The following is a 25,653-nucleotide window of genomic DNA, read 5'->3' as shown; positions in this document are numbered from 1 at the left end:
ACATACTGATCTCACTTTAACTGAAAAATAAAATGTGTACAGTATTACACTTAGTTTGTTATTGATGATAGACATATATAAAGAGGGTTTCTGCCAGAGGGTATGAAGGGTAAAATAACATACTCTTAAAATCTTTGAAATTAGAGGATACCTTTTCATAATTTTTAAAAAGATTATCTTAAGAGAACTGCTGCTTAAAATTTGTCAAAGGACATGAAATGCAGTGTCCAATTTGAAAAGATTTTAAACCCATAACCACGAAGTAGGGGCACTTATCATCCGTCTTATTTTTATTATATACCCTCAGATTATTTTCTGGTAGAAACACTGATAAAATGAGGAAGGGATTTTACCGAAAAGAAAATATTTTTTATAGGTGCATACCATTCTCTGATCCATGGGGGCAGTGGAGCGGGCAGGGCTTTTTGAATATGAATCTAGCAGGCCATTTTGTTCACATTTCCCCTGAACATCGTATATGAATAGCCTAATATTACATAGTAACATAACTGTCTGTGAGGATTTTCGTTTGAAATCCCTGGGCCTACGCCCGTTTCACATGACTGTTTCCTACAAAAAAACTTCCCTTTATAGCATATACTGTTAAAAGGTTTGTACCTGGAGCTGGCATCCTATGGGCATCTTTGAGGTTGATCATTTCTCGTTTACTCTGTGACTTGAAGGCTGCCTCAGCACTCACATTGTTTTTCTTGCCAAACTTACACATCAGTATCTGTGGGCCAAACAAACAGTAAAGACATTTATTACCCACCTAGTGAACATCTATGTCTAATAAAGTATATATGCACCACCAGTGTCATACAGAAGTTGTCAGTTTCAATGATCACAATCTAAACAGATTAGCTGCCAGCTGCGATCATGTATGGTAAATACCATTTGGAACAGACACACACAGTGTCGTGTGGACTCCAAAGTAGCAGAAGGTTCACTAAATTGTTACTGACAGACAATCAAATTTTATTGTCTGGATATGTGCAGTAAAAAACCACACACCCACACACAGAGAGAGACACACACAGACAGACACACAAACCTACAAAATTACTTGGTCTGCACCAAAGTAGAAAAGTGTTGCCGAAGTTGATAATTTACACATTTATTATTATTTGGATTAATGATTGACAAATTAATTATTATTACTTGAGATTTGTGCCATCACTCTTACATTAGTTTAACAAAGTATTTTGCAAAGCAGTGACACCAGGTTCAACAGTACAGCAGAGGTTTCTGATACTACACTTGAGACTAAAATACCTACTCAAAATGCTAGAACTGACAGATTTTCTCACAAATATCACGTTCTTTGATGTGAGTAATACATAATATCCCACTTTGGTTTCATTACATATTATTGTTTATCACTCGCAAACTTTCCTTCACTTTGGTTTCATTACATAGTATTGTTTATCAAACTCGCAAACTTTCCTTCACTTTGGTTTCATTACATATTATTGTTTATCAAACTCGCAAACTTTCCTTCACTTTGGTTTCATTACATATTATTGTTTATCACTCGCAAACTTTCCTTCACTTTGGTTTCATTACATATTATTGTTTATCACTCGCAAACTTTCCTTCACTTTGGTTTCATTACATATTATTGTTTATCAAACTCGCAAACTTTCCTTCACTTTGGTTTCATTACATATTATTGTTTATCAAACTCGCAAACTTTCCTTCACTTTGGTTTCATTACATATTATTGTTTATCACTCGCAAACTTTCCTTCACTTTGGTTTCATTACATATTATTGTTTATCAAACTCGCAAACTTTCCTTCACTTTGGTTTCATTACATATTGTTTATCAAACTCGCAAACTTTCCTTCACTTTGGTTTCATTACATATTATTGTTTATCACTCGCAAACTTTCCTTCACTTTGGTTTCATTACATATTATTGTTTATCAAACTCGCAAACTTTCCTTCACTTTGGTTTCATTACATATTATTGTTTAGCAAACTCGCAAACTTTCCTTCACTTAAACCTTATTTTCATTTAGTCAACTCTTGGGAAAGTGAGTTAATTCAATAAAAATGAAAATGAGTGTAGTATTCCATATCTGTACAACTACTATGGACGACATCATATCATCATGGCACCACAATAAGAGAGATTCTTGTTCTAGAAAACTGAGTGTTTCAAGAACAGACCACACTGTGAAACAGGAGCATCATAATTATTATTTATTATGCCTGGTGGGTCTGCTGAAATTAATTTTTCTCTCTGCATCCATAGATATATAATACACGAATTCTGTATAATTAAATATCTTGCCTACCACAATTTTTTAGTGCACTGTGACGAACATCCATACCTGTGCAACTATAAACCAAATTTCAACGAAGTGGAACTTAATTTGTGAGAAATGGATCTAAACGTGAAACTTTAACACAAAAGTTGACATCGTCTTTCCTAAAGGCAGGAAAGAAAACAGAGAGAGTACTTTCTCAAATCAATCATTGCTGGAACAGTCTTGATTTGAAGTTAGCAACTGTTTGAAACTCTTTCCATTCACTGTCGGTACTAAGATTTTTTCAAAACTTTTTATTACCCCAGAAACCATTTGGTAAAGTCAGGGTTGGGGGCCCTGAAGTCATTACTTACAGTATGAGTCTATAATATAACTACTTATAGGCCTATATGTCAGGGATCTATCCAGACATTCTCTGGTACCCAAAAAGGTCCCCCTCCCAGAAGAAACAGGCATTGAAAATTCTCAATGTGCCTTCATTGTTTATTTGTTTTCCCAATTTTATCCTGGACAAATCCCTGCATGTACATATATAAATATGCATGTATAGAGGTTATTCTCAACAAGGGAAGCAAAATGATGTGACGTGAATAACCTCTATTAAAAATAACCAATATACAATACCTTTACATTACAGGTTTCATATGGGCAGATAAAAGAAAAAGAAAAAAAGAGCGAATGTTCAAGTCAAGAGAGAGAGAGAGAAAGAAAAAAAAAAGAAAGAAAAGAAATAATAACAATAATAAAAGAGTAAAGAAGACAGATTTCCAAACTATAACCATTAACCATTAGTTTCAAAGAAAATTTGCCAAGGTCTCCAAACTTCTTCAAATTCACTGAACTGACATTTTTTATACAATATATATTTTTCAATTTGCAGTTTATCTTTTATTATATTTTGAAGTGCCTCAACATTTAGTCCAGACTTCTGAATTTTCATTCTATAAATGTAATATTTTACATTAATAATTAGCCAATTAATAAATCTGTATTTTTGATTTATAAGTCCAAACAAAACTATATTTTTGTCCAATGAGATGTGTTCATCTTTGGCTTGTAACCAATATTCAACAGCTTTCCAGACTTCAGCAACTTTGGTGCAATTATAAAACAAATGTTCCAATGTTTCTGGTTGGAGATAACAAAAATGACAAATATCAGAATCTATATATTTTATTTTATGCAAAAAAGTATTTGTTGCTATTGTTCTGTGTAAGATTTTATACTGGAACCACATTAAAGATGGGTCTTTTAAAACTGAAAACGGTAAACTGTAATAATATCCCCATATTTGTGGAGAAAAAGTACAACCCAGTTTACAATATTTTATTTGTGATGTAGGTATTACTTTATTCCTGTTCAATAATTGGTATATTGTTTTACATCCCTTTGTATCTTTTAGAAATTTTTTTAGATTGAAAGGGAAAATTGGATTGTTCAAAGGTACAAATATTTAGTTATCAGTTTTAATATTGCCAGTAAATGTTCTGATTGCTCTTATTAAAGTGGCATATTCTAAAAAAATTGATTTTATATTGTATCTTGCTTTACAAACTTCATAATCCATAAACTGTCCTTGCTCATTCAATAAATCTTGTATAAAAATTATGCTTTTTTCAATATAGTGTTTATACAATATAGGTTTATCATCTTTAATGATATGACTATTATACCAAATATTTGTACTCATTATTTCATCATTATTTTCCCCAAGTCTGTTTTTGTTGTATCTTTAACCAACTTTGTAATACATTTTTCCAAAACAGATTTTTAATTAGTTTTTGTTTTTTCTGAAGGAAATAATCACCGTAATTTAACAAAATTTCTGTCTTTAGTCCTGTTATTGCCTGGAATAGAGTTTTCCATTTTGAATTTGTGGTAAAAAGTCTTCTTATCCAAGAGGCTTTTAATGCAATCATAAAATTTGAAAAATGTAACATTTTAATGCCTCCATTTTTATAGTCTTGTACTAATACTTCTTGTTTCAATTCTTTCTGGTTTGTTCTGCCAAATAAAAGTATACAACATTGTATTCATTTGTTTTGCTATTACTTCAGGTGGATTTGGTAAGGAAATAAGTAAATGAATTATTTGTGGTACTATTAAAGTTTTAACAACAACAATTTGACCCAAAACAGTCAACTTCCTTGATGACCATTGTTTTATTAATTTTTTCATTTGAAGTACTTTTTGTTCGAAATTATTTATACTAATTTGTTCAATATTAACAGAAAATTGTACACCTAATAGATAAAAAATTTCCTCACCCCAAGTTAGTTTCCATTTTGAATGATGAAATACCTCTTTGGAAAACTTTCTACTACCAATCCAAATAATTTTAGTTTTTGAATAGTTAATTTTCAGACCAGAAACATTAGCATACTGGTCTAATATTCTTAGAGTTGTGTCCAAAGATTTGGGAGATCAGTCTAACATGAAGGTTGTATCATCTGCATACTGAGATATTATGTATTCTTCACCGTCTATGTTAATACCTTTAATTTCTTTAGAATTCCTTATTAATATTGCTAGTATCTCAGCACACATTATAAAAATATAGGGGGAGAGAGGATCGCCTTGTCTATAGGCTCGTTCTAATTTAAAGCTTTCAGTCAAGAAACCATTTTGCATTACTCTAGATTCTGAATTTTTATAAAATATTTGTATCCATTGTTTTATTGATATTTTAAAATTAAAAAGCTCCAAAGATTGTTCAATAAATTTCCATGACACAGAATCAAAAGCTTTTTCAAAGTCAACTAAAAGCAATAAGCCAGGAATTTTATATAATTCAGTATATTGCATAATATCATAGATTAGTCTAATATTTTCGCCTATGTATCTGCCTTTAATGAACCCTGTTTGGTCTTTTGCAATAAGTTTGTCCCAACACCTTTTCAATCCTATTTGCAATGCATCCAGAAGCAATTTTGTAAATACAATTTAATTATGTTATTGGCCTCCAATTTTTTAACAAAAGTTTTGATTTTTCTGGTTTTGATATGCAAGTAATTATTCCCAGTTTTTGTGTGGTTGACATTTCTTTAATATCGTAACTGTAATTAATTGATCTAACAATAAAATGGCCCAAATCTAACCAAAACATTTTAAAAAACTCAGCAGAAAATCCATCAGAGCCAGGGCTCTTTTCACTTTTCATCTCTTTTAAAAAGGCTAATGCTTCTGAGTACATAATTTTTCCTTCAAGTCGTTCTGCTTCCATATCAGTTAATATTTTGAAGTCCATATTTTTTAATTGGTTAAAATTTTCTTTTAAAGTTGACTCCTGTTTATGTTGACTGGAATATAATTTTTCATAAAAATGTTTAGTTTCTTGTAAGATTTTTTTGATCAGTTATTATAGTACCATCATCAAGTTCTATTCTAGAGATAAGTTTACTGTGAAAATTTCTTGATTCCATGTTACAAAAATATTTAGTTGGCTTCTCTCCTTCTTCAATCCATTTAGCTCTAGACCTAATAAACTGCCCTTTTAACTTTTTTTTCCTAATTTCTATCAATTCATTTCTTTTTTCATCTAATAATTTGAAATCAGTCATATTTTCATCTTGTTCTAAAAAAATTATTTCCTCACAAATACTTACTTCTTTAATGTCTTCAGTTTTCTTTTTAAATGAAGAATAAGATATAGTTTTCCCTCTTATTTCCATTAACAGAACTTCTAGAAAAAGTTGATCATTAATTGTAAACTGAACATTTTCATCTGAAATTGTTTTGATATTTTCTAAGTTATAAACAGGTACCGGTACTACATATTGACTCTTAACATCTAAAATTGTTTCTTTAATTGTTTCAATATATTTTTTATCTTTAAGTAACGAGTTGTTAAATTTCCAAAGTCCTTTACCCTTTTCCATATCAGATAACTTTAATTGTAAAATGACTCCACAATGGTCAGACCTGTAACTACTCTCTATCCATACCTTTGCTACAAATGTCATTAGATTTTCGGATATAAGATAGAAGTCCAATCTAGCTTGTTTCACTGGGTTATTTTTTGTCCAAGTATACTTTTTTCGGTCAGGGTAAAGTTCACGAAATAGATCTTTAAAACTAAATTTTTCTCAAAATTTTCTAAAACTCTTTCTCTAGCTTTAGGGTTATAAATATGTATATAATTTCTTGTATCTAGATTTTGGTTAAGCACCAAAATAAAGTCACCACAAAGAATAAATTTTTCATTTTCAAATTCTTCAAGTAATTTCAAAATGTTCTCATAAAAATTTGGGCTATCCTCATTTGGAGTCGGTACTACTACTAAGATTAATAACGTGATTAACTCTGGTACAAAATCTATATTGTGTACAATATATTACCAGATTTATCAGACTACATATGTTTAATGTAAGACAAACCTTGTATTCATTAGGGGCTGGTATTCCATTTGTTTTATCAACCGTTTTAGCAATAGGCAGACGAAATGGTCTGGTTGTTGTTTCCCGATCAAAGTGACACTTGCAGTTCGCTAGTTGGGGAAAATACGTGCCTGGCCCGGGAGCCGCTGACATTGAGAACTTGACACCACGCTTCGACTGTAAAACAATCCACAAAGTACATGTAGCACCAGAGGACATTTTGACTAATAAAATGCACAAAGTAGCACCAGCAAATACTTTTGTTGTAAACAAATTTCACAAATTAGGACAAGCACATGCCCTGACTGTAACAAATTTCACAAATTAGGACCAGCACATGCCCTGACTGTAACAAATTTCACAAATTAGGACCAGCACATGCCCTGACTAACAAAATTCACAAATTAGGACCAGCACATGCCCTGACTGTAACAAAATTCACAAATTAGGATCAGCACATGCCCTGACTGTAACAAATTTCACAAATTAGGATCAGCACATTCCCTGACTGTAACAAAATTCACAAATTAGGACCAGCACATGCCCTGACTAACAAATTTCACAAATTAGGACCAGCACATGCCCTGACTAACAAAATTCACAAATTAGGGCCAGCACATGCCCTGACTGTAACAAATTTCACAAATTAGGACCAGCACATGCCCTGACTGTAACAAAATTCACAAATTAGGGCCAGCACATGCCCTGACTGTAACAAATTTCACAAATTAGGACCAGCACATGCCCTGACTGTAACAAAATTCACAAATTAGGACCAGCACATGCCCTGACTGTAACAAAATTCACAAATTAGGACCAGCACATGCCCTGACTGTAACAAAATTCACAAATTAGGACCAGCACATGCCCTGACTAACAAATTTCACAAATTAGGACCAGCACATGCCCTGACTGTAACAAATTTCACAAATTAGGGCCAGCACATGCCCTGACTGTAACAAATTTCACAAATTAGGGCCAGCACATGCCCTGACTGTAACAAATTTCACAAATTAGGGCCAGCACATGCCCTGACTAACAAATTTCACAAATTAGGACCAGCACATGCCCTGACTGTAACAAAATTCACAAATTAGGACCAGCACATGCCCTGACTGTAACAAAATTCACAAATTAGGACCAGCACATTCCCTGACTGTAACACAATTCACACACTAGCACCAGTACAATATTTAAGTGTGTGTCAAATCTTCATTGTGTAACGATACTATCAGATGATCACACAGTAAACCTAATTTTGTTATGCAGAATATAGACTTTCTGAATGTCTACAAAATATCACCTGAAAATGCTATAGCAATATTAAATGTAGTAAAATATATTATAAAGTAGCATACATCCAAATTAACATGTGTCATGTTCAAAACAGATAAATTCAACAGGTCTTTGTAAACTAACTCATTAATTGAATGGAAAGAATGAAACAAATCAGTCTCTTTCTTACCTTAGATGCAAATCCACCTGTGCCTTTCTTTGAAAGTGATGGACTTGAATTATCAACTTTTGTGTGCTTTAAGTAATTGCCAGGCCCAGGGGCTTCTGTCTGAAATGAAAAGTAAACAACTGATTTACTTAAAGCTGCAGTCTTGGAAATAGTTCCAATATTTTAGCTTTTAGAAAAGATCTACTTTTTTTTGTTTCTGTGATATTGCATTCTCTGATTTCCTTTTAAAATAATTTTAATGAAGCTGGCAACTCGTAACACCTTAATTCTTATGCTGTAAATTTGTTTAGCCACAGAATACTGTATAACAAAATAATGTGTCACATTTTTAAAATACAATTTAAAGACAGATTCTTATCAACATATATTTTCCATCTTATTATAGAAATGTTTGAGGATATACCATGCTTTAAAGGTAGGGTCAACTCAAACAAGAGCCTTATGTGCTGGAAAGATGCATACCCGGACCACCAACACATACTGACACTTTAGCAAATGAAAAACGCGTAATTTTAGAGTTAATAAAAAAACATGATTATTCCTGCTAACTGGGGGCAGCCATTTTGTTTTGTTTTTGTGACGTCCGGTGGGATAGCTTGGGGCAAAGTGACGTCAGCTCCTGACCATCTCCTGTATGTACAGTGTAAACAAAAGCAGTAATTTTTGACAAGGCACTTCTCTTTGATCAACCTGACTTGTAAAACAGCATAAATGACGTAATAATATAATAAACTATTAAACTAAATATATTTCAAGTTGCATTAACGGAATAAAATGGGGTTATAGTATTTTTCTCTGTTAAATAATCCAAAGGAAAAATGTACACTATTAGGCCTATTGATATGCTACATTGAAGCAAAAACGACAACCCACGATACCCAAGTGATAATTTTATTTTCTTTGGGACTACGTAATTGGTCAGTTCTGTGGTTTTAGATGGAAAAGTCAACTTAATTAATAGTTTTACAGAACTATTTACAGTAATAAACCATGTCCATTACCATTTTAGGGGCGACAGGTATTATTCCACAATACCGGTATGTATTTTTGTGTCTAGACAACGTCAATTAATTGGCTCGTCTGGTTACCAATCAAATACACACCTGCCAATCAAGAATCACAGGTAGAAGCAACTAACAGCATAGACCAATTAACTAAGAAAACACTCTGTGTATCATTTCAGTACGTAGGTTAATGCATGGACAAAACATTCATTATTTCGACTTGTTGTGTAGCCACTTTGACAATGGTATTTTATTTTGTATTGAAAAATAATATATATAGTTCTGGATATACTTACTGCTGGCTTACTGGGATGTGTATTATTACAGAACACTGCAATGTATGACTATTTATCATCCCGCAAAAACCAGGTAGATTGTGTTTCTCTAGTTCTAAGGCTCATTCCTGACGTTACGCATTAAGTATTACGTAACCACCAGCTCGCCAGAGGGCGTACTCACTGAGATGGTACAAAATGGCTGCGCCCGTTATATATAATAGACGTCACATTTAACCGTTTTATTAATTAACTATACGATTATACTTGTTGATATTAAACAATAATGTGCATAATATATCGTTGAATATGCATACCAGGCCAAATGCCTTAATTGTCCCTTCCTTTAAGACTAATATGTAACATCGTTATTATTGGTTATAAATACTACAAATGGTATTTGCGTTAAAAATATTAAAGAGATTTGAGTTTTATACGAACAGCTGATGATAATGCATAAATAAAAAAAATAAAAAAATAGATGAATAAATTTAACAAAACTACAGACCTTTCCTCAGGATATTTTTAAGACGCTTACGTTTTCACTATAGATCAGTTTAACGTAAATGCAAGTGCCAGCTTTGTTGTCTACGACAATTAGTAATCGACTGTTGTTAAATGAAAGGGTGCTGAGGGCCCTGCACCTAATTAGGTATGAAGGATATGTTTCACCTATTAGAAGTGTGAATACCTGTGTACTGTAAAGTTTTAAAAGTTGTTACAACCAACAATTGATTGTCACAAATAGCCAAGTAAAGAGTAGAGGGAACTGATTTGAGGCCCTTACATGATGCCAAAGCGCTTACTTACACACCTAAGGTGTAATGGCCCCCTACACGATATGCCTCTGGGGAAACCCCTGAACTATAATAGTTAATATTTTGCATAATTAGGAAAATTCAGTGTAATGATGTCATCTTCACCTGTTATCCAGTGAGTCCGGTATATCTCGAGATCAATAAATTATTCCATTGCATAATTTTCACCAACAACTACCGTATTATGTTTATCTCAAACAACCAATGTCTCGAGTTCTTTTGGTCCTGTCAACACTGAGATTATGAATTTTAACGTTACGTTAAAGAATAAATAAGTGATACTTGAACAAGTGTTAGTTCAGATTTAACAAAAACAAATTGTGAACACCAAAAACACACAACTGAAGTGTTAGAAAGAGACAGGAAAAACAGGTATAGAGCACCATTAACCATTAGCCTATATGAATATTCAGGTGTAAAAACAGGTATAGAGCACCATTAACCATTAGCCTATATGAATATTCAGGTGTAAAAAAATGTGTATGGGCTGTTTTTAAGCACCAATGAGATTCAAACGTGAATGTGTCTTCCATGTACAATACTGGTAAAGATCATCTCTGTATCCAATAGTCCAATTCCCCTCAAAGTAACACATACAAAGTTACTACATATTAAAGTGACAGACCTAGTTTTCAAACACTGAAATATTTTTCAAAATTAGAGCCACTAGTATTATCGAAATCACACATTATCTAGATTTTATTGTTAGATTATAATTCCATTTCCGTACATTCGAAGTGTGTCTGGTCATTATTGTGTTTCTAATACACTGAAAATAATTTTTCATATTTAAAAAAATGCATATATCTCTGAGAAGTAACGGTTATGGAGATGAGCTCTAGTCTATTTTTAAGGGTATTTCTCCATTTCAACATCACAGACTTTTATTTCACTCTATTGTAACTTCATCTAAATGTGTTATGGGTTTGTTGATTAACCAAACTTGTTTTCATTTTCAAGGATTGAAAATAACTTTAAACAGAGCAATCCATTATCAAAGATGTCCAACTTGAGCATTCATGTTTTTTTTTTTACTATTATCAGCTTGTGAGTTCAGGCTGGAATAAAATGTTGGTAGTATACCGGTAGTCAGATTCTTATTACATAATTGCAGATCACAAGGAAGTACAGAGCAGCCCAATTCGTGGGCAGAATGACCAGATTCATGCTACATAATTGCAGATCACAAGGAAGTACAGAGCAGCCCAATTCGCAGGCAGGATGACCAGATTCATATTACATAATTGCAGATCACAAGGAAGTACAGAGCAGCCCAATTCGCAGGCAGGATGACCAGATTCATGCTACATAATGGCAGAACAAAATGACAACCCAATCTGAGGACAGATAAAAAAAATTATGACTTTTGTAGACAAATTTTGTTTTGTTTGATAACAAAAGTGTCACAAGTCAAGGGTAATCTGATTTTAATTGTATGAAAGAGAATATGTGGTTATATATTTTATAACATTTTTTATCATTTATACGGTATTTTAATTTATACGAATGAGAGAAGCATGAAGTATGAGTCATAGCTTGTATCTCACACGTGAAGCTGTCTTTAATTAGCAAGGTAACAATTTGTATTATTGTAGCTTGTGGTATGGGTGAGTGATAGATGAGTGATAAGCTGACTGGGTGAATATAGTGTGGAACTGGGCTATTGAGTGGATGATTTGTCATTAATCGCTGAGAGAGAATCATTGAACATTCAGTTTGGGAAAGACTTGGTAGAAGTGTAAGAGACTTTGTGGAAGTTCGGGTTATTGTTTAACCGTAAGTAAATTAAATATTTTACACATGTATTGTGTTACAGAGGTGTGACATTTGAATGTTATTTTGGTCTGTATTTAGTTTGCTATATTAAATGTATATATTTAGCAAATGCTCAGTGTAACTTGTGAAATGCGGACATTGTGTAAAGTAATGAAATTGTTTGCTATATGTATTTATGTGTTTATTAAATGTATAATGTGAATTGAATTATGCACATGAAGTAAGTTGTACGTGTTATTAACGTATACGTTGTGAAACCTGTATAATGTGGACATATGTGAAATGATGAAAATGATTGATGTATGAAGGGTATTTAATATTGAGGTTTTGCATGATAGTAATGGAGTGTATATTGTTTACAGCAGCTTGTGTGGTATCTGTTGAGACCAACAACGGGATGAGCAGCGAGGGGCAATGTTAGAGTTTGACCAGGTGATTGGGCTGCGGAAGTATGTGAAGAAGGGACGAGGAAACTGACGTTGATGTTAATTCATGGAAGTTGGGTACAGCTGAAGTGGAAATTGAAGTTCCACATGTGGGCTACTTATTAGCCATGATGTTGTGGTGGTGAATAACAAGTGTATTGTTATCGTGCAGCATCTCGGTGAATAACAAGTGTATTGTTATTGTGCAGCAGAAACATATTGTGTAAATATGGCTGTAGTATTTAGAGCTGATCTGAAATGGAGGGTGCTAACTAATGTTAGTACATAATTTAGTTAGAACAATATATGTATATAAAAGTTGATCACGAGGAAGTGAATCATAAGGATTGTGTTATGAACTGAAACATTGTATATTGAACTGTGTGGTTTTAGTATATTATTTTGTGTGTTGTGATACGTGATATTTTTATATGAAATTATGTGTAAAGTGGTGATAATGTATGTTTATTATATATGAGAAGTGTGAGTGTTGAGGGAGTGCTGGTGATTAGTGGTGTGTGAGAGGGATATAATTAGGGTTAGTAAGTAGGAGTGGAGAATGAATGTGATTGTTATTTGTGTGCTGTAAATAAATGTAATATAATTTATTTGGATTAGTGTTGTTTCTTTTAGTTATTCAATCACTTGTGACAAAAAGTAAAGCACGATGATTTTTTAACCATTGGATATTGGATGTCAAACATTTAGTAATTCGAACATGTAGTCTTAGATGAAACCCACTACATGTTTCCATCAGCAACAAGTTATCTTTTATACACACTTTGCCACAGACAGGACAGCACATACCACAGGGAAAACCCAGTTAGAGAATTGGTCCACCATTGGTTACCCTACACCTAATGTGAATGTTCTAGAATTACTTTACTAAAATACTGACAAATATACTTCTACTGGTACACAAATCACTGACTTGCAGTATACTACATCTATATACAACTACTAGTAATACAAGTCATTATTCACTCAGTTATCCCTTAAACATAGCATACAGCCTCACCAAATCTACATCTGCCTGGAACCTCTTCGCCTTTGTCAAAAAGCCTTTTTTGTCTGTGTTATCTGTGACAATCGTCTGGTATTTTGTTGGTATTGAGGAATTTGCAGCAACCACCCCATGTCCTGAGAATAACAAAAGTAAAATATTTTCTTCACAAACAAGTCAAATCTGTATTATTCACAAGCAACCATGTATATACATGAATACAATTTTTTTTCTAAAAATATAAAGCTATTGGTGTAAACACTTCAATTCATTGTTTAACTTATAAAAACAAGTTTTAACAGGCGTTAAAAATCAATGTTCAAATTGATTAACTGTCTCTAATCAAATTTTAAAAACAATAAAATTTCACAATAGTTCTACTATTTATTTTTTGAAATAAATGACCTCCTAAGAAATTTTGCAAAAATGTAATTATTAGTGTAACCTCTGGGGTGGTTTACAGAATGAAAAAACTCAGTGGGTCCACATATATTCAGGTTTATTCGTAACCATCATATCAAACCAAAAATAAAATACATAACATTTATAAGTATGGTTTTCAATGTAACGTTATAGGCTTGGTGTATATATATACATACATAACAATCATTAACATATTCTAAAACATATATGAGTACAAATATATAATAAATTCACCAGCAACATCACATATCATTGATTTACATCAATTGATGAGGTTGTTTAACTCTTAGAAATATCACGTAGCAATCAATAAGAAAATGTCTGACCCTCTTAAGATTCCAGAAAAGAGTGAGTAAGGAGGGTTTAGTAAGTGATAAAAAAAGTAAGAAAAGCATGCAAGACCCTGGTCAGTCAGGTGTCACTGTCAAGTCAGGTCATGTCAGGTCATGTCATGTCATGTCATGTCACTGTAGTCAATACTTTCCAGTTCAAACCAAATGATAAAATTCAGTTGGAAAGTGAATTAGTTAATTGTATATATATATTCAATATAATAAAAAAGAATTAATTAATGATTAGTTAGCATATAAATAACACCTGGTTACATATTCCCCCGCTTGCTGAAAATGTCTCCTGACATTCCATCAATCAGTATCTATAAAAATATAAATGGGAGTTATATACTGGCATACATTTAACAAATATTTTATAAACAACATGAGTAGCAATTTCATATCCATCATTGAAACCACTCCATAACAAAACATATCATGAACTTGATCGTTTGAAAGGACAGATCTATCATCAGAAACTTCTACCCGCGATGCAGAAACAGAACTCGATTCTCCAGATACTGGGGTGATCAGTTTCCATCTCAACAGCTGGACTGATTTCTGCAGGGGTCCTTGAATTGTCTTCACTTGGTCGAAATATAAACAGATCTAATGTCCTCTATCCTGGGAGTCTGCGCTGTGGAATAACATACTTACCACTTGTCTGTGATGAGTCACTTGAATCAGAAGATTCTGAGCTGGATAGTGACTCTGCATGAGAACACGACTTGACAGGCTGTCTCGGTTTAACCTTGCGGTTAATACCAGTACTAAGTTCCTCACATGGAATAGCATCAAACGGTAGCAGCATGTTGCGATGAAGAGTTCGGATGGGCCCTTTTCCAACTTCATGCTGCACCCTGTACACTGGAATGTCACTATTTGGTATTTAGATGACCAAATAGGGTTCCTGCTCCCATCTGTCAGCTAATTTATTCTTTCCTGTAAAACCAACCTTCCTCACAAGCACTCTGTCCCTCACTTCCAGTTTTGTTTCTCTCACTTTTTTGTCATAACATTCCTTGTTCCGATCAGAGTATTTGTTTACATGTCCTGCAGCTGCTTTGTAAGCATACTCCATTCGACCCTTCAACTTCTGTATGTATGACCCATGATCATGATTACCATCATCCTGTGGTTCTGTACCTGAAAATATATCAACAGAAAGACGAGGATTCCATCTGAACATTAAATAATGTGGGGAGTAGCCTGTAGCATCATTCTTTGTAGAGTTGTAAGCCTGTACTAAGGGAGCAACGTATGATTTCCAGTCCACCTTTTTGTCCTCTTCCATTGTGGCAAGCATCTTAAGAAGTGTCTGGTTAAATCTTTCAGCTGACCCATTTGCCATAGGATGATACGGTGTAGTTCTGGTCTTTCTAAATTAGCAAGCTTACAGAGCTCTTTGATGACCTTGCTTTCAAAGTTTCTTCCTTGGTCGCTGTGCAGCTGCTCAGGAAAACTGTCAAATAAAATGTAACTTTCATACAACGCCTTGGCTGTGGTATGTGCTGTCTGGTTTCTGAGTGGTATGGCTTGAGTATATTGAGTAAAATGGTCAGTTATCACCAATATATTCTCATAACCACCCTTCGATTTCTCCAAAGTTACAAAATCCATGCACACCAATTCCAAGGGTCTTGTCGTCTCAATTGGAACTAATCCAGCTGTTGCTCCCAGTGGAGTTTTCCGTTGAATACAACGTCCACACTGCTCTATCTTTCTGTCTACATCTTTTGCAAGTCCTGGCCAGTAGAATCGCTGCCTGGCTAACCAGAGTGTTTTCTCCAGCATCCAACTTTGCTTTTGTCAACACATAAGTTAATGGGTTATTATCAGTGACTACGTGAAAAGTACTTCATACAGGTAATCATGAAACTTGTTCGTAATTGCCCATTTTAAAGAAATTCCAACTTATGTGCTGGGTAATTTCGCTCACATGGCCTGAGTCCACGACTGGCATATGCAATTACCCGCTCCACATCCTGCTGATTATGGTACAAGACAGCTCCAAGTCCGGATCCACTAGAATCTGTGTGAAGAACAAATGGCAACGAGTAATCTGCATACCCTAAAACTGGTGGTTGTGTCAATCTATCTTTGACTGTGTTGAATGCTTCCTGTTGTTCATCACCCCATCTATATTCAACAACTACCTTCTGTTTCTTCCTAGATTTCTTTGCAGCTGGGCTGGTGCCATGACCTTTAAGTAAGGAATTCAAAAGTTCCACTATCTATGCATATCTCCTGATAAAGTGATGATAGTACCACGCAAAGCCCAAAAACTGACGTAATTCTTTAATATTCTGAGGCACTGACCAATCCTTTACAGCTGAGGTTTTCTCAGGATCAGTGGATATACCCGCCTCTGAAACTACATGTCCAAGATATGAAACAGATGTTCACATTTAGATGGTTTGAGTTTCAAATTATGATCAACAAGTCTAGCAAAGACAGCTTCCAACCGCTTAATATGCTCCTCAAACATCTTTGAAAACACCAGAATATCATCAATAAATATTAAACATCTTTTCAAATGCATCTCACCCATGCATTTCTCCATAAGCCTTTGGAAGGTTGCTGGGGCATTAGTTAGGCCAAATCCCATCCGGTTACACTCATAGAAACCAAGTTTGCCCACAGAAAAAGCTGTCTTTTCCTTGTCCTTCTCTTCAACCTCTACTTGCCAATATCCAGATCTCAGATCTAATTTAGAAAAATACTTTGATCCATGAAGAGTGTCAATTACATCGTCAAACCTTGGAAGCATAAAACTATCCTTGTGAGTTCAAGAGTTCAACATTCGGTAATCTAAACAAAATCTCAAAGTTCCATCTTTCTTCCGAACTAGCACAATATTAGACAAGAAAGGACTGCTGGATTCTCTGATAACCCCTGCATCAAGCATCTCCTTAACATGTTGTCTGACTTCATCATACATGCAAGGGGGTATCTTCCTATATGGGAGTTTAAATGGTCTCTCATTTTCAAGTTCTATCCTATGTTTTACCAGATCTGTATTCACTATATCCATTGGACCTGTCGAAAACGCATGTTTCCAATGACTAAGTACATTTCTAACTTGGGACAACTGATCCTCACTGAGATTTTCCATCTCTATCTGCACACCCATGTCCTCTGGTGTAGACAAATGATTCCTGCCAAGTAATTCACAATCTGAAGCTATGCTGTCAACAACCTTGACCTCTTGGATACTACAGATTTCTGATCTAGGTCTAATAATTAATGGTTTAGCCGACATGTTATAAATCTTGACAAATATTCTAGCATTGTAATTTGATTGCTTTAACTTAACCACTCTAGGACAGACCGTAAAACCTGAGACATCTTCCAAATTCTCTGTGACCACTTCTGAAATATGACTATCCATTCCTCTTGCCATTCCACTGATGACTACTGTCTGATAAGGTTCTACATGTAATGGCTGCCTGTTTAAAGATTTAACTTTAAAAGTGTTACAACTAATGCTATCAAAAGCAACTTGCCAAACTGTTGGAATGTCACTCACGTGTTTCGCCTGCAGATAAATCTCTACACAAACGAATAATATTGGTTCCCACTATCACAGGACAAAATGAGAGGTTGGCCACTGTCAGAGATCACTGCCCGTTTGGGTTCAAACTGACTTCACTGAAATTACTACCTCCACGGCCTCTACTCAGTTGACCAAAATTTCCTCTGCCACGCTGATATCTATAGCCTCTTCCAGCATCTGGACCAAAATCTCCTCTACCTCGACCTCTATTTCCTGAAAAATCTGAACATCTTTCCTCTACTTTCATGCTATCCAACTTTCTTAAAATAAGATTGAACGTATCATCTATTTTCTTGTCCAACCTTCTTTCCAAACTATCCATTTTGCTATTAAGCTTCGTTTCTAAGACAGACACATCTACATTAACAGATGGCATCGCCTGTTGATGAGCCTTCTTTTTTGATGAGGAAATGTTATTTACACTTATGCTAAGTTCCTTTTCTACCTTTCTAATTTCCCTTAAAGGTAAGGTCAACTCAAACAAGAGCCTTATGTGTTGGAAAGATGCATACCCGGACCACCAACACATACTGATACTTTAGCAAATGAAAAACCATGATTATTTCTGCTAACTGGGGCAGCCATTTTGTTTCGTTTTTGTGTCGTCTGGTGGGATAACTTGGGGCGAAGTGACATCAGCTCCTGACCATCTCCTTATGTACAGTGTAAACAAAAGCAGTAATTTTCGACAATGCGCTTCTCTTTGATCAACCTGACTTGTAAAACAGCATAAATGACGTAATAATATAATAAACTATTTAACTAAATATATTTCAAGTTGCATTAACGGAACAAAATGGGGTTATAGTATTTTTCTCTGTTAAATAATCCAAAGGAAAATTTTACACTATTAGGCCTATTGATATACTACGTTGGAGCTAAAACGACAACCCACGATACCCAAGTGATAATTTTCTTTTCTTTGGGACTATGTAATTGGTCAGTTCTGTGGTTTTAGATGGAAAAGTCGACTTAATCAATAGTTTTACAGAACTATTTACAGTAATAAACCATGTCCATTACCATTTTAGGGGCGACAGGTAATATTCCACAATACCGGTATGTATTTTTATGTCTAGACAGCATCAATTAATTGGCTCATCTGGTTACCAATCAAATACACACCTGCCAATCAGGAATCACAGGTAGAAGCAACTAACAGCATAGACCAATTAACTAAGAAAACACTCCGTGTATCATTTCAGTACGTAGGTTAATGCATGGGCAAAACATTGTTAATTGTTTCGACTTGTTGTGTAGCCACTTTGACAATGGTATTTTATTTTGTATTGAAAACTAATAGATATAGTGCTGGATATACTTATTGCTGGCTTACTGGGATGTGTATTATTACAGAACATTGCAATGTATGACTATTTATCATCCCGCAAAAACCAGGTAGATTGTGTTTCTCTAGTTCTAAGGCTCATTCTTGACGTGACGCGTTAAGTATTACGTAACCACCAGCTCGCCAGAGGGTGTACTCACTGAGATGGTACAAAATGGCTGCGCCCGTTATATATAATAGCTGTCACATTTAACCGTTTTATTAATTAACTATACGATTATACATGTTGATATTAAGCAATAATGTGCATTATATATTGCTTCTGGAAAGCTATTTCATGAGATTTCGTCCACATCCAGTCAGAGTTTTTCTTGATGAGACCTCGAAGCCATGTACTGTATAATTCCAAGGAACTGTTGCAGTTCATTTACACCAGTTGGGGATGGTAAACTCTTTATTTCTGCTACTTTTTCGGGATCTGAATGTACCCCTTCTGCATCATAGTAACATCCAAAGAACTTAATTCTGGATACTTTGATGTCACATTTGTCGATGTTGAAGATCAGCCCGTATTTCCGTGCAATTGTCATCAAGTTGCACAAATTTCTGTTATGTTCCTCATCATTTTTTCCAAACACTACAATATCATCTGTAATGCCTAGTGTTCCTGGGCACTGCTCGAGAATCATATCCATTTTTTCTTGAAATATGTCTTGTGACATTTTCAGTCCAAATGGTAGTCTGAGAAATATATACCTGCCAAAGGGAGAGTTGAAAGTCGTCAGATAGCTGGATTCATTATCCAAAACGATACTCCAGTAACCATGTTTGGCATCCAGTTTGCTAAAAAGATGAGCTCCAGAGAACTTATGTGTGATTTCCTCAAGGGTTGGAGTTTTGTGAAAAGGTCTCTTTATAGCCATGTTCAGATCTTTTGGGTCTAGACATACCCTCAACTTGCCATTACTCTTTCTGCTAAATGCTATTGACGATACCCAGTCGGTTGGTTCTTGAACTTTTGTAATAACAGAAAGGCTTTCCATCTTATCCAACTCTGTTTTAAGTTCGCCTTTCAACTGTATTGGATATTTTCTGGGTGGCTGTACCACTGGTTCCGCATCTGCTTCCAATGTAATATGAAATTCTCCAGGAAATTTTCCAATTCCCTGAAATCTGTCAGGAATCTGTTTAAGTAGCTCTTCTTTGGTCTCAATGTGAGGCAATGTTGTGGATTTTAATGACTTGGGGATGTTCCTTGACTTTTGTATGTTACAGTTCACAGTAATGATGTTCATTGCTCTTGACGATGGTAATCCCAGTATCACTGGTCCTTCAGACTCTGCTATGAAGAATTCTTCATCATGCCATTTCCCTTCTCCAAATTTACATGATACTGTGATGCTGCCATACTGTGGTATGATTGTGTCATTGTATGCAAGCAAAGTTGTGTTACTTGGTTTAGTGGATTTTGGTTTGGGAAATCCTTCATCATCAAGATCTTCTGGGAACATGCACCTGAAAACACGGATGGGAAGTAAATTACCCTGGGCTCCTGAGTCAACCTTAGTCTTGAGAAGATGAGTGCCTGGTCTATTTTTCAGCTTAATGTCGAGTGTAGCAAATATTTCACTTTGCATGTCATTGTCTTAACACTATCTATCATTCTGATTGTTTCAAAGTTAATCATTTCAAAAGCACTAGTCATGTCATCCTGACCTACTTCATGTATATTTCTGTTCTGATTAGTTTTTCTACTTCAACTCTGAGATCTGTTACTCATTCTGTATCCATTAGATCTGGATCGCTGATTTGATCTCGTTCTGGTACCTCTCTCAGGTTTGGATTTTGTATCCATTCCCTGTCTCAGTCTGCTGCGACATACTGATTTCCAATGGCCTATCTTTCCACATTTCGGACACTTTGTTCCTGAAGCAGGACATTTATCACGTGTCGTTTGTGGATGACTTAGACCACAATACTTGCAGTCCTTGTCATTTCGTGTTTCAGTCTGCCTACGATGCCTGAATGCATGTACTGTAGATGTGGGGTGTCCAAGTGTGTTGAACTGTGCCATGTGAATAACACTAGCTTCATATGTTCTACAAATATCATATGCAGTTTTCAGTTGCAGGGTTTCATCTTTTGATAACAGAGTTGTTTTGTACATCAGGGTATTTTATACCTGATATTATCACTTCAATGATGCGCTCATTAGCCTTTATCCTGCACTGTGTAACACAATCATCAACGGTTTCATCTTCACACTGTTTGTACATCTGAAATTCCAATCTGTGGATTTGGAAGTTCTCTGTTGGTTCAATTTGCTGTGAAAATTTATCCCATATATTGGAAGGGTGTTTTAATTCCTCTTCAGAGTCCCCATGTATTAAACATGCGAAGACCTTCTCTGCCAGACCAAAGAATTATGTAGTTATGTTGATCTTTGGGCTCAATTTTCTTAACTTTGAACCACATTTGATGCCAATTGTTTAAATTCTCTAAAAGCCTGCGATCGATCCTCACTATTCCAATCCATAGTAGGAGTCGGTAGAGATTCCGCCATTTTATAGCTGGATAACAACGGTAATTTGGTTACACCAAACGCACCAACAGTTATTTATTATTTTGTAGTGTTGATATATTTATCTTATCGGGTTAGACTATATGTCCGCGAATGTCTGTGAACATGTAAACACTTACGTTGAAGTTTAAATAACATACACACACGTGTTCAAGCCTGTGGATACCATGTTATGGAAAGTTATTTTAACTTTTCGCGTCAATCCTGATTCCGTACAGCAAGTGTTCGTTTGTTTGTACACATCTGCATGCATCGGGAGAGAGAGAGCATTTTTGTTTGTTTGTTCAATACTGTATATGTCCATCTCACCGCTACCACCATGTAATATTATGTCATTCACATAGCCAAGACTAGATGACTGTTCGAGACCATTTATTGATAAACGACACACGTCTACCAACCAGCACGGCTGGGACCCACGTGACCCATGTGTATTTGTACGATACCGTTGTTAATGTATCATATCTATTAGTACGATACCGTCACATTGTTAATGATATCTCTACAGACTGATGTAAATATCATTCAGTATCGAAGTAAATTCTTCATTTCAATAAGTAGGGCTATATCTGAAGAACAAAACATTAAATACCTTAGACTTACAGTTCAGACTTAATAATAAAAATAATAACATGTAATCACAACACTATTTAATGTATTTGTATCCAAACCACTAATGAAATTCAATATCAGCTGATCTGTAACTCATCAACTGAAAACAAACTCATTTTAATCTGTCCAATGAGTATCTGTCTATATAGTATAGTGCACTAGGTGTCCTTGTTAATTATAGAGTAGGAATAGAAAGAAAGAAGAAGAAAAAATCTAATTACACCCCCCCCAAAAAAAAACCCATATATATATATATATATATATATATATATTTCAAATTTCCCCCCCAAAAATTAATTAAAAAACAATATTAACAATATTTTTTTTCTTCAAATTATGCACTATTATTATTTAAAAAAACCCCAACAAAAAACCCCCCAACAAAAACAACAATACAAATGAACTATTTAACAATTACCAGTCATCGACCAGTCTATTGCTAATAGTTATCATTTGTTATCTAAAAATCTGAATCAAATACTATACAATAATTCTATTTCATAGCAAACACAAATTAAGGTAGAAAAATTTATATCACTTTCAGCTAAAAATACGAATTACAAAATTAACATTGTCTATAGGCCAAACCATATATTGTAATTTTTAGTGTGCCTACAGACTACGCTATCTTGACAAATAATTCTAAATAACTGTCAACGAGAACAGAAACAAGTTATCAACAAATGAGAGAAAAAAAAAAATATATATATATATATATATATATATCAACACCGATGATGATCACGTGGACATATAGATCGGTCTTTAAACATTTAGACTTCATTTTTTAATATTATTAAATAGTCCGATCCTCTTTTCTTTCTCTTATTTAGTGTTTAATCACATTTAGTAGTGATATATTCATTATATTTAGATCTTCTGTCCAATTGCAATAATTGAGAAACTCATTAAAATTCAATATTTAAATTTTTTTTTTAAATCTAAATACTGACCAACAAAATCCAACTTTTGCTCTTTTTTACTAAATTATTAGCTCAAAACTGTTTAAAAATATTGCAACAACATATAGTAACACCAGAGGTCATTTTATGCTATTTTGGAGGATATTGAAATTTAAAAGTTGAAAATTTTAATTGTAATTTTTAATAAATTTAAAAAAAAAGTTTTTTAATTTAATAAAATATTTAGAAAATAAATAAATTAGTTTTTATATTCCTTGTGGTATTCACAATCAGTCTGTGTAATTTCACCTATCTGGCTATAATACTTTCAACAGAATCAAGCATTTAACCGGTGTAATGTGTGAACTATATCAGGTCTTTATTGGCCTCGGTGGCGTCGTGGCTAGGCCATCAGTCTACAGGCTGGTAGGTTCTGGGTTTGGATCCCAGTCAAGGCATGGGATTTTTAATCCAGATACCGATTCCAAACCCTGAGTGAGTGCTCCGCAAGGCTCAATGGGTAGGTGTAAACCACTTGAACTGACCAGTGATCCATAACTGGTTCAACAAAGGCCATGGTTTGTGCTATCCTGCCTGTGGATATTGAATATTCTTCAAGTAATAATTATAATAAAATTACAAAGCACTTTTAAAATATACTAATACAATTATTAAGTACAATTATTAAGTACCTCGAACCACCAGGGTCCACCCGGGTACCAGACATTTCGCCCCCCCCAGCCAGTTCGCCCCCAGTCAATTCGCCCCCAAATAGGATGTCAGTTTGCCCCCACGTGCATAACCAGTTCGTCCCTACAAAGGTACCAGTTCGCCCGCAGTCAGTTCGGGTCATGTTCCTGGCCTGGAAAGTCATGAAAATTTTATATTGGTCATGGAACGGCCTGAGTGTAATAAAGTTCTGTTCTGATATATCCATACATGTTTGTTCTGTGTTGAATACGAATGCCAGGCTAGGCAGGTCAGGTCATAGGGTTTTACGTGCACATTCAGAACAAGCTGTTGTAGCGAACGCCTGTCATGACAAGCCAGACTAGGCTGGTCGTACGCGCTTTTATGGCCGTTATCACACGTTAACCTGTTAACTGTAATCAGTCATAGGGTTTTTATGGTTACTAATTAGTGGCCAAAAGAACCCCTGCAAGAATCCCTCAATTAGAATAATGCTCACCAGAAGAGGCCATATCGAATTGCTGTTCAAACTTCAAAGCCCTCTTAGGTGTTAGCCGAAGATGCATAATCAACATCAAGGTTATGTAGCTGATTAACCATTGTTTTATTTCTTTCTTCTTAAAACAGATCATATCTGGCAGGAATGGATTTTTAATAAATGTTGATGATGTGGTTTGTGAATTTGTGAAAAAATGTCGGTGTCTATGCTTATTCGGCATCCTACGTTTAATTACATCTGGAAAAAATATAACCCCGTATTACAATTCTCATGATCAGTACAAATTGTGGAAGGACAACAACCCCTCCCCTCTAAGAAAAGAAACACACACAACACACACACACACTTTAACAGAAACAGTACGATAATTGTTTAAAAGTAACAAATAACTGGGGGCAAACTGACTAAAAGTTGGGGGTGAACAGGCACCCAGTTGGGGGCAAATCATCTTGGGGGCGAACTGGTACATGGGGCGAACAGGTCAAACTGCGGGCGAACTGACCGGGGGCGAACTGGCTGGGGGGGGGGGGGCGAAAAATCATGGATTCGTCCACCCCCTCCCCCCATCATGACCATGGTGATGGTAATTAATTTTAATTACTACGTCCTTTTGGACTAACGTTATCTATGCCTATGGTGTAGTGGTTAGTGCAAAAAGGCATACGCCAAGATCATTCAATTTCACTGGGTTCAAATTCCAGCAGATACGTCAAAGTATGATTAAAACAACATGACAGTGCCAAAGGAAAAGTCCTTCCACTGAACATAAATTTATAAATAAACAGGCAATTTCAAAATACTTCTGTATACCCCCGCCCCCACCCCACCCCACCCAATGACATGACCAATGCCCCATGATAAAATATCAACTGTAAGTCTTAAAGTAAATTTTGCCAGTGTACCTTTGTGAATATGACCTGATACATCGCGGCTGTGTATCCGTCTGACACATTCTTCTTCAGCGAGCTTCACACTGTCAGCCATTATTATTTACACCTAAAAACACCTTACCGGAAGTTAAAGCACCACATGTTATAGTTCCCAAACTAAATGTAACATTTGATATTTATGTTCAATGTACTTGATCGATTATAGTTTTCATACATGTAATAACATCTTTAAACACAAATATAATTACAAAGAAAACGTTTTACATTATCAGCATTATTTCTAACTCGCAGTAATACATAGATAGACCTACTTTAGTTACCTAAGTGATAAAATGATCTGCACCCAAAGATAGGGGTTTTAGAACAACAAAAAGTCGTCTGACTTTAACATTTTCGCAAATAAAACTAAAAGTAGAAAGCAATATGGATGAAACATGATAAATGTCTCATTTTAAATAAACGA

At 34.8% G+C, this 25,653-nt stretch overlaps 1 protein-coding gene and 1 long non-coding RNA gene across 2 annotated transcripts in view; one reads left to right on the top strand and one right to left on the bottom strand.

The window, feature by feature from the left end:
- The window catches only part of LOC121375809 (O(6)-methylguanine-induced apoptosis 2-like), a 33,061-nt gene extending 7,737 nt beyond the window's left edge, over positions 1–25,324 (bottom strand). The window contains exons 1-5 of the mRNA XM_041503466.1: positions 25,203–25,324; positions 13,433–13,554; positions 8,117–8,215; positions 6,652–6,828; positions 619–733 (exon numbers count right to left, since the gene is read on the bottom strand). Coding sequence (XP_041359400.1) covers positions 619–733; positions 6,652–6,828; positions 8,117–8,215; positions 13,433–13,554; positions 25,203–25,284 — 595 coding nt within the window. The 5' untranslated portion in view covers positions 25,285–25,324. The remainder of the gene's footprint in view (positions 1–618; positions 734–6,651; positions 6,829–8,116; positions 8,216–13,432; positions 13,555–25,202) is intronic.
- On the top strand, positions 11,797–13,022 carry LOC121375810. The gene is made up of 2 exons (XR_005958358.1): positions 11,797–11,989; positions 12,352–13,022. It is a non-coding gene; the product is annotated as an uncharacterized LOC121375810 (long non-coding RNA).
- Positions 25,325–25,653: the final 329 nt, after the last annotated feature.

This window comes from Gigantopelta aegis, chromosome 6, assembly GCF_016097555.1.
Source record: "Gigantopelta aegis isolate Gae_Host chromosome 6, Gae_host_genome, whole genome shotgun sequence".
Lineage (NCBI taxonomy): Eukaryota > Metazoa > Mollusca > Gastropoda > Neomphalida > Peltospiridae > Gigantopelta > Gigantopelta aegis.
This window is presented reverse-complemented; position numbering and strand designations above follow the sequence as displayed.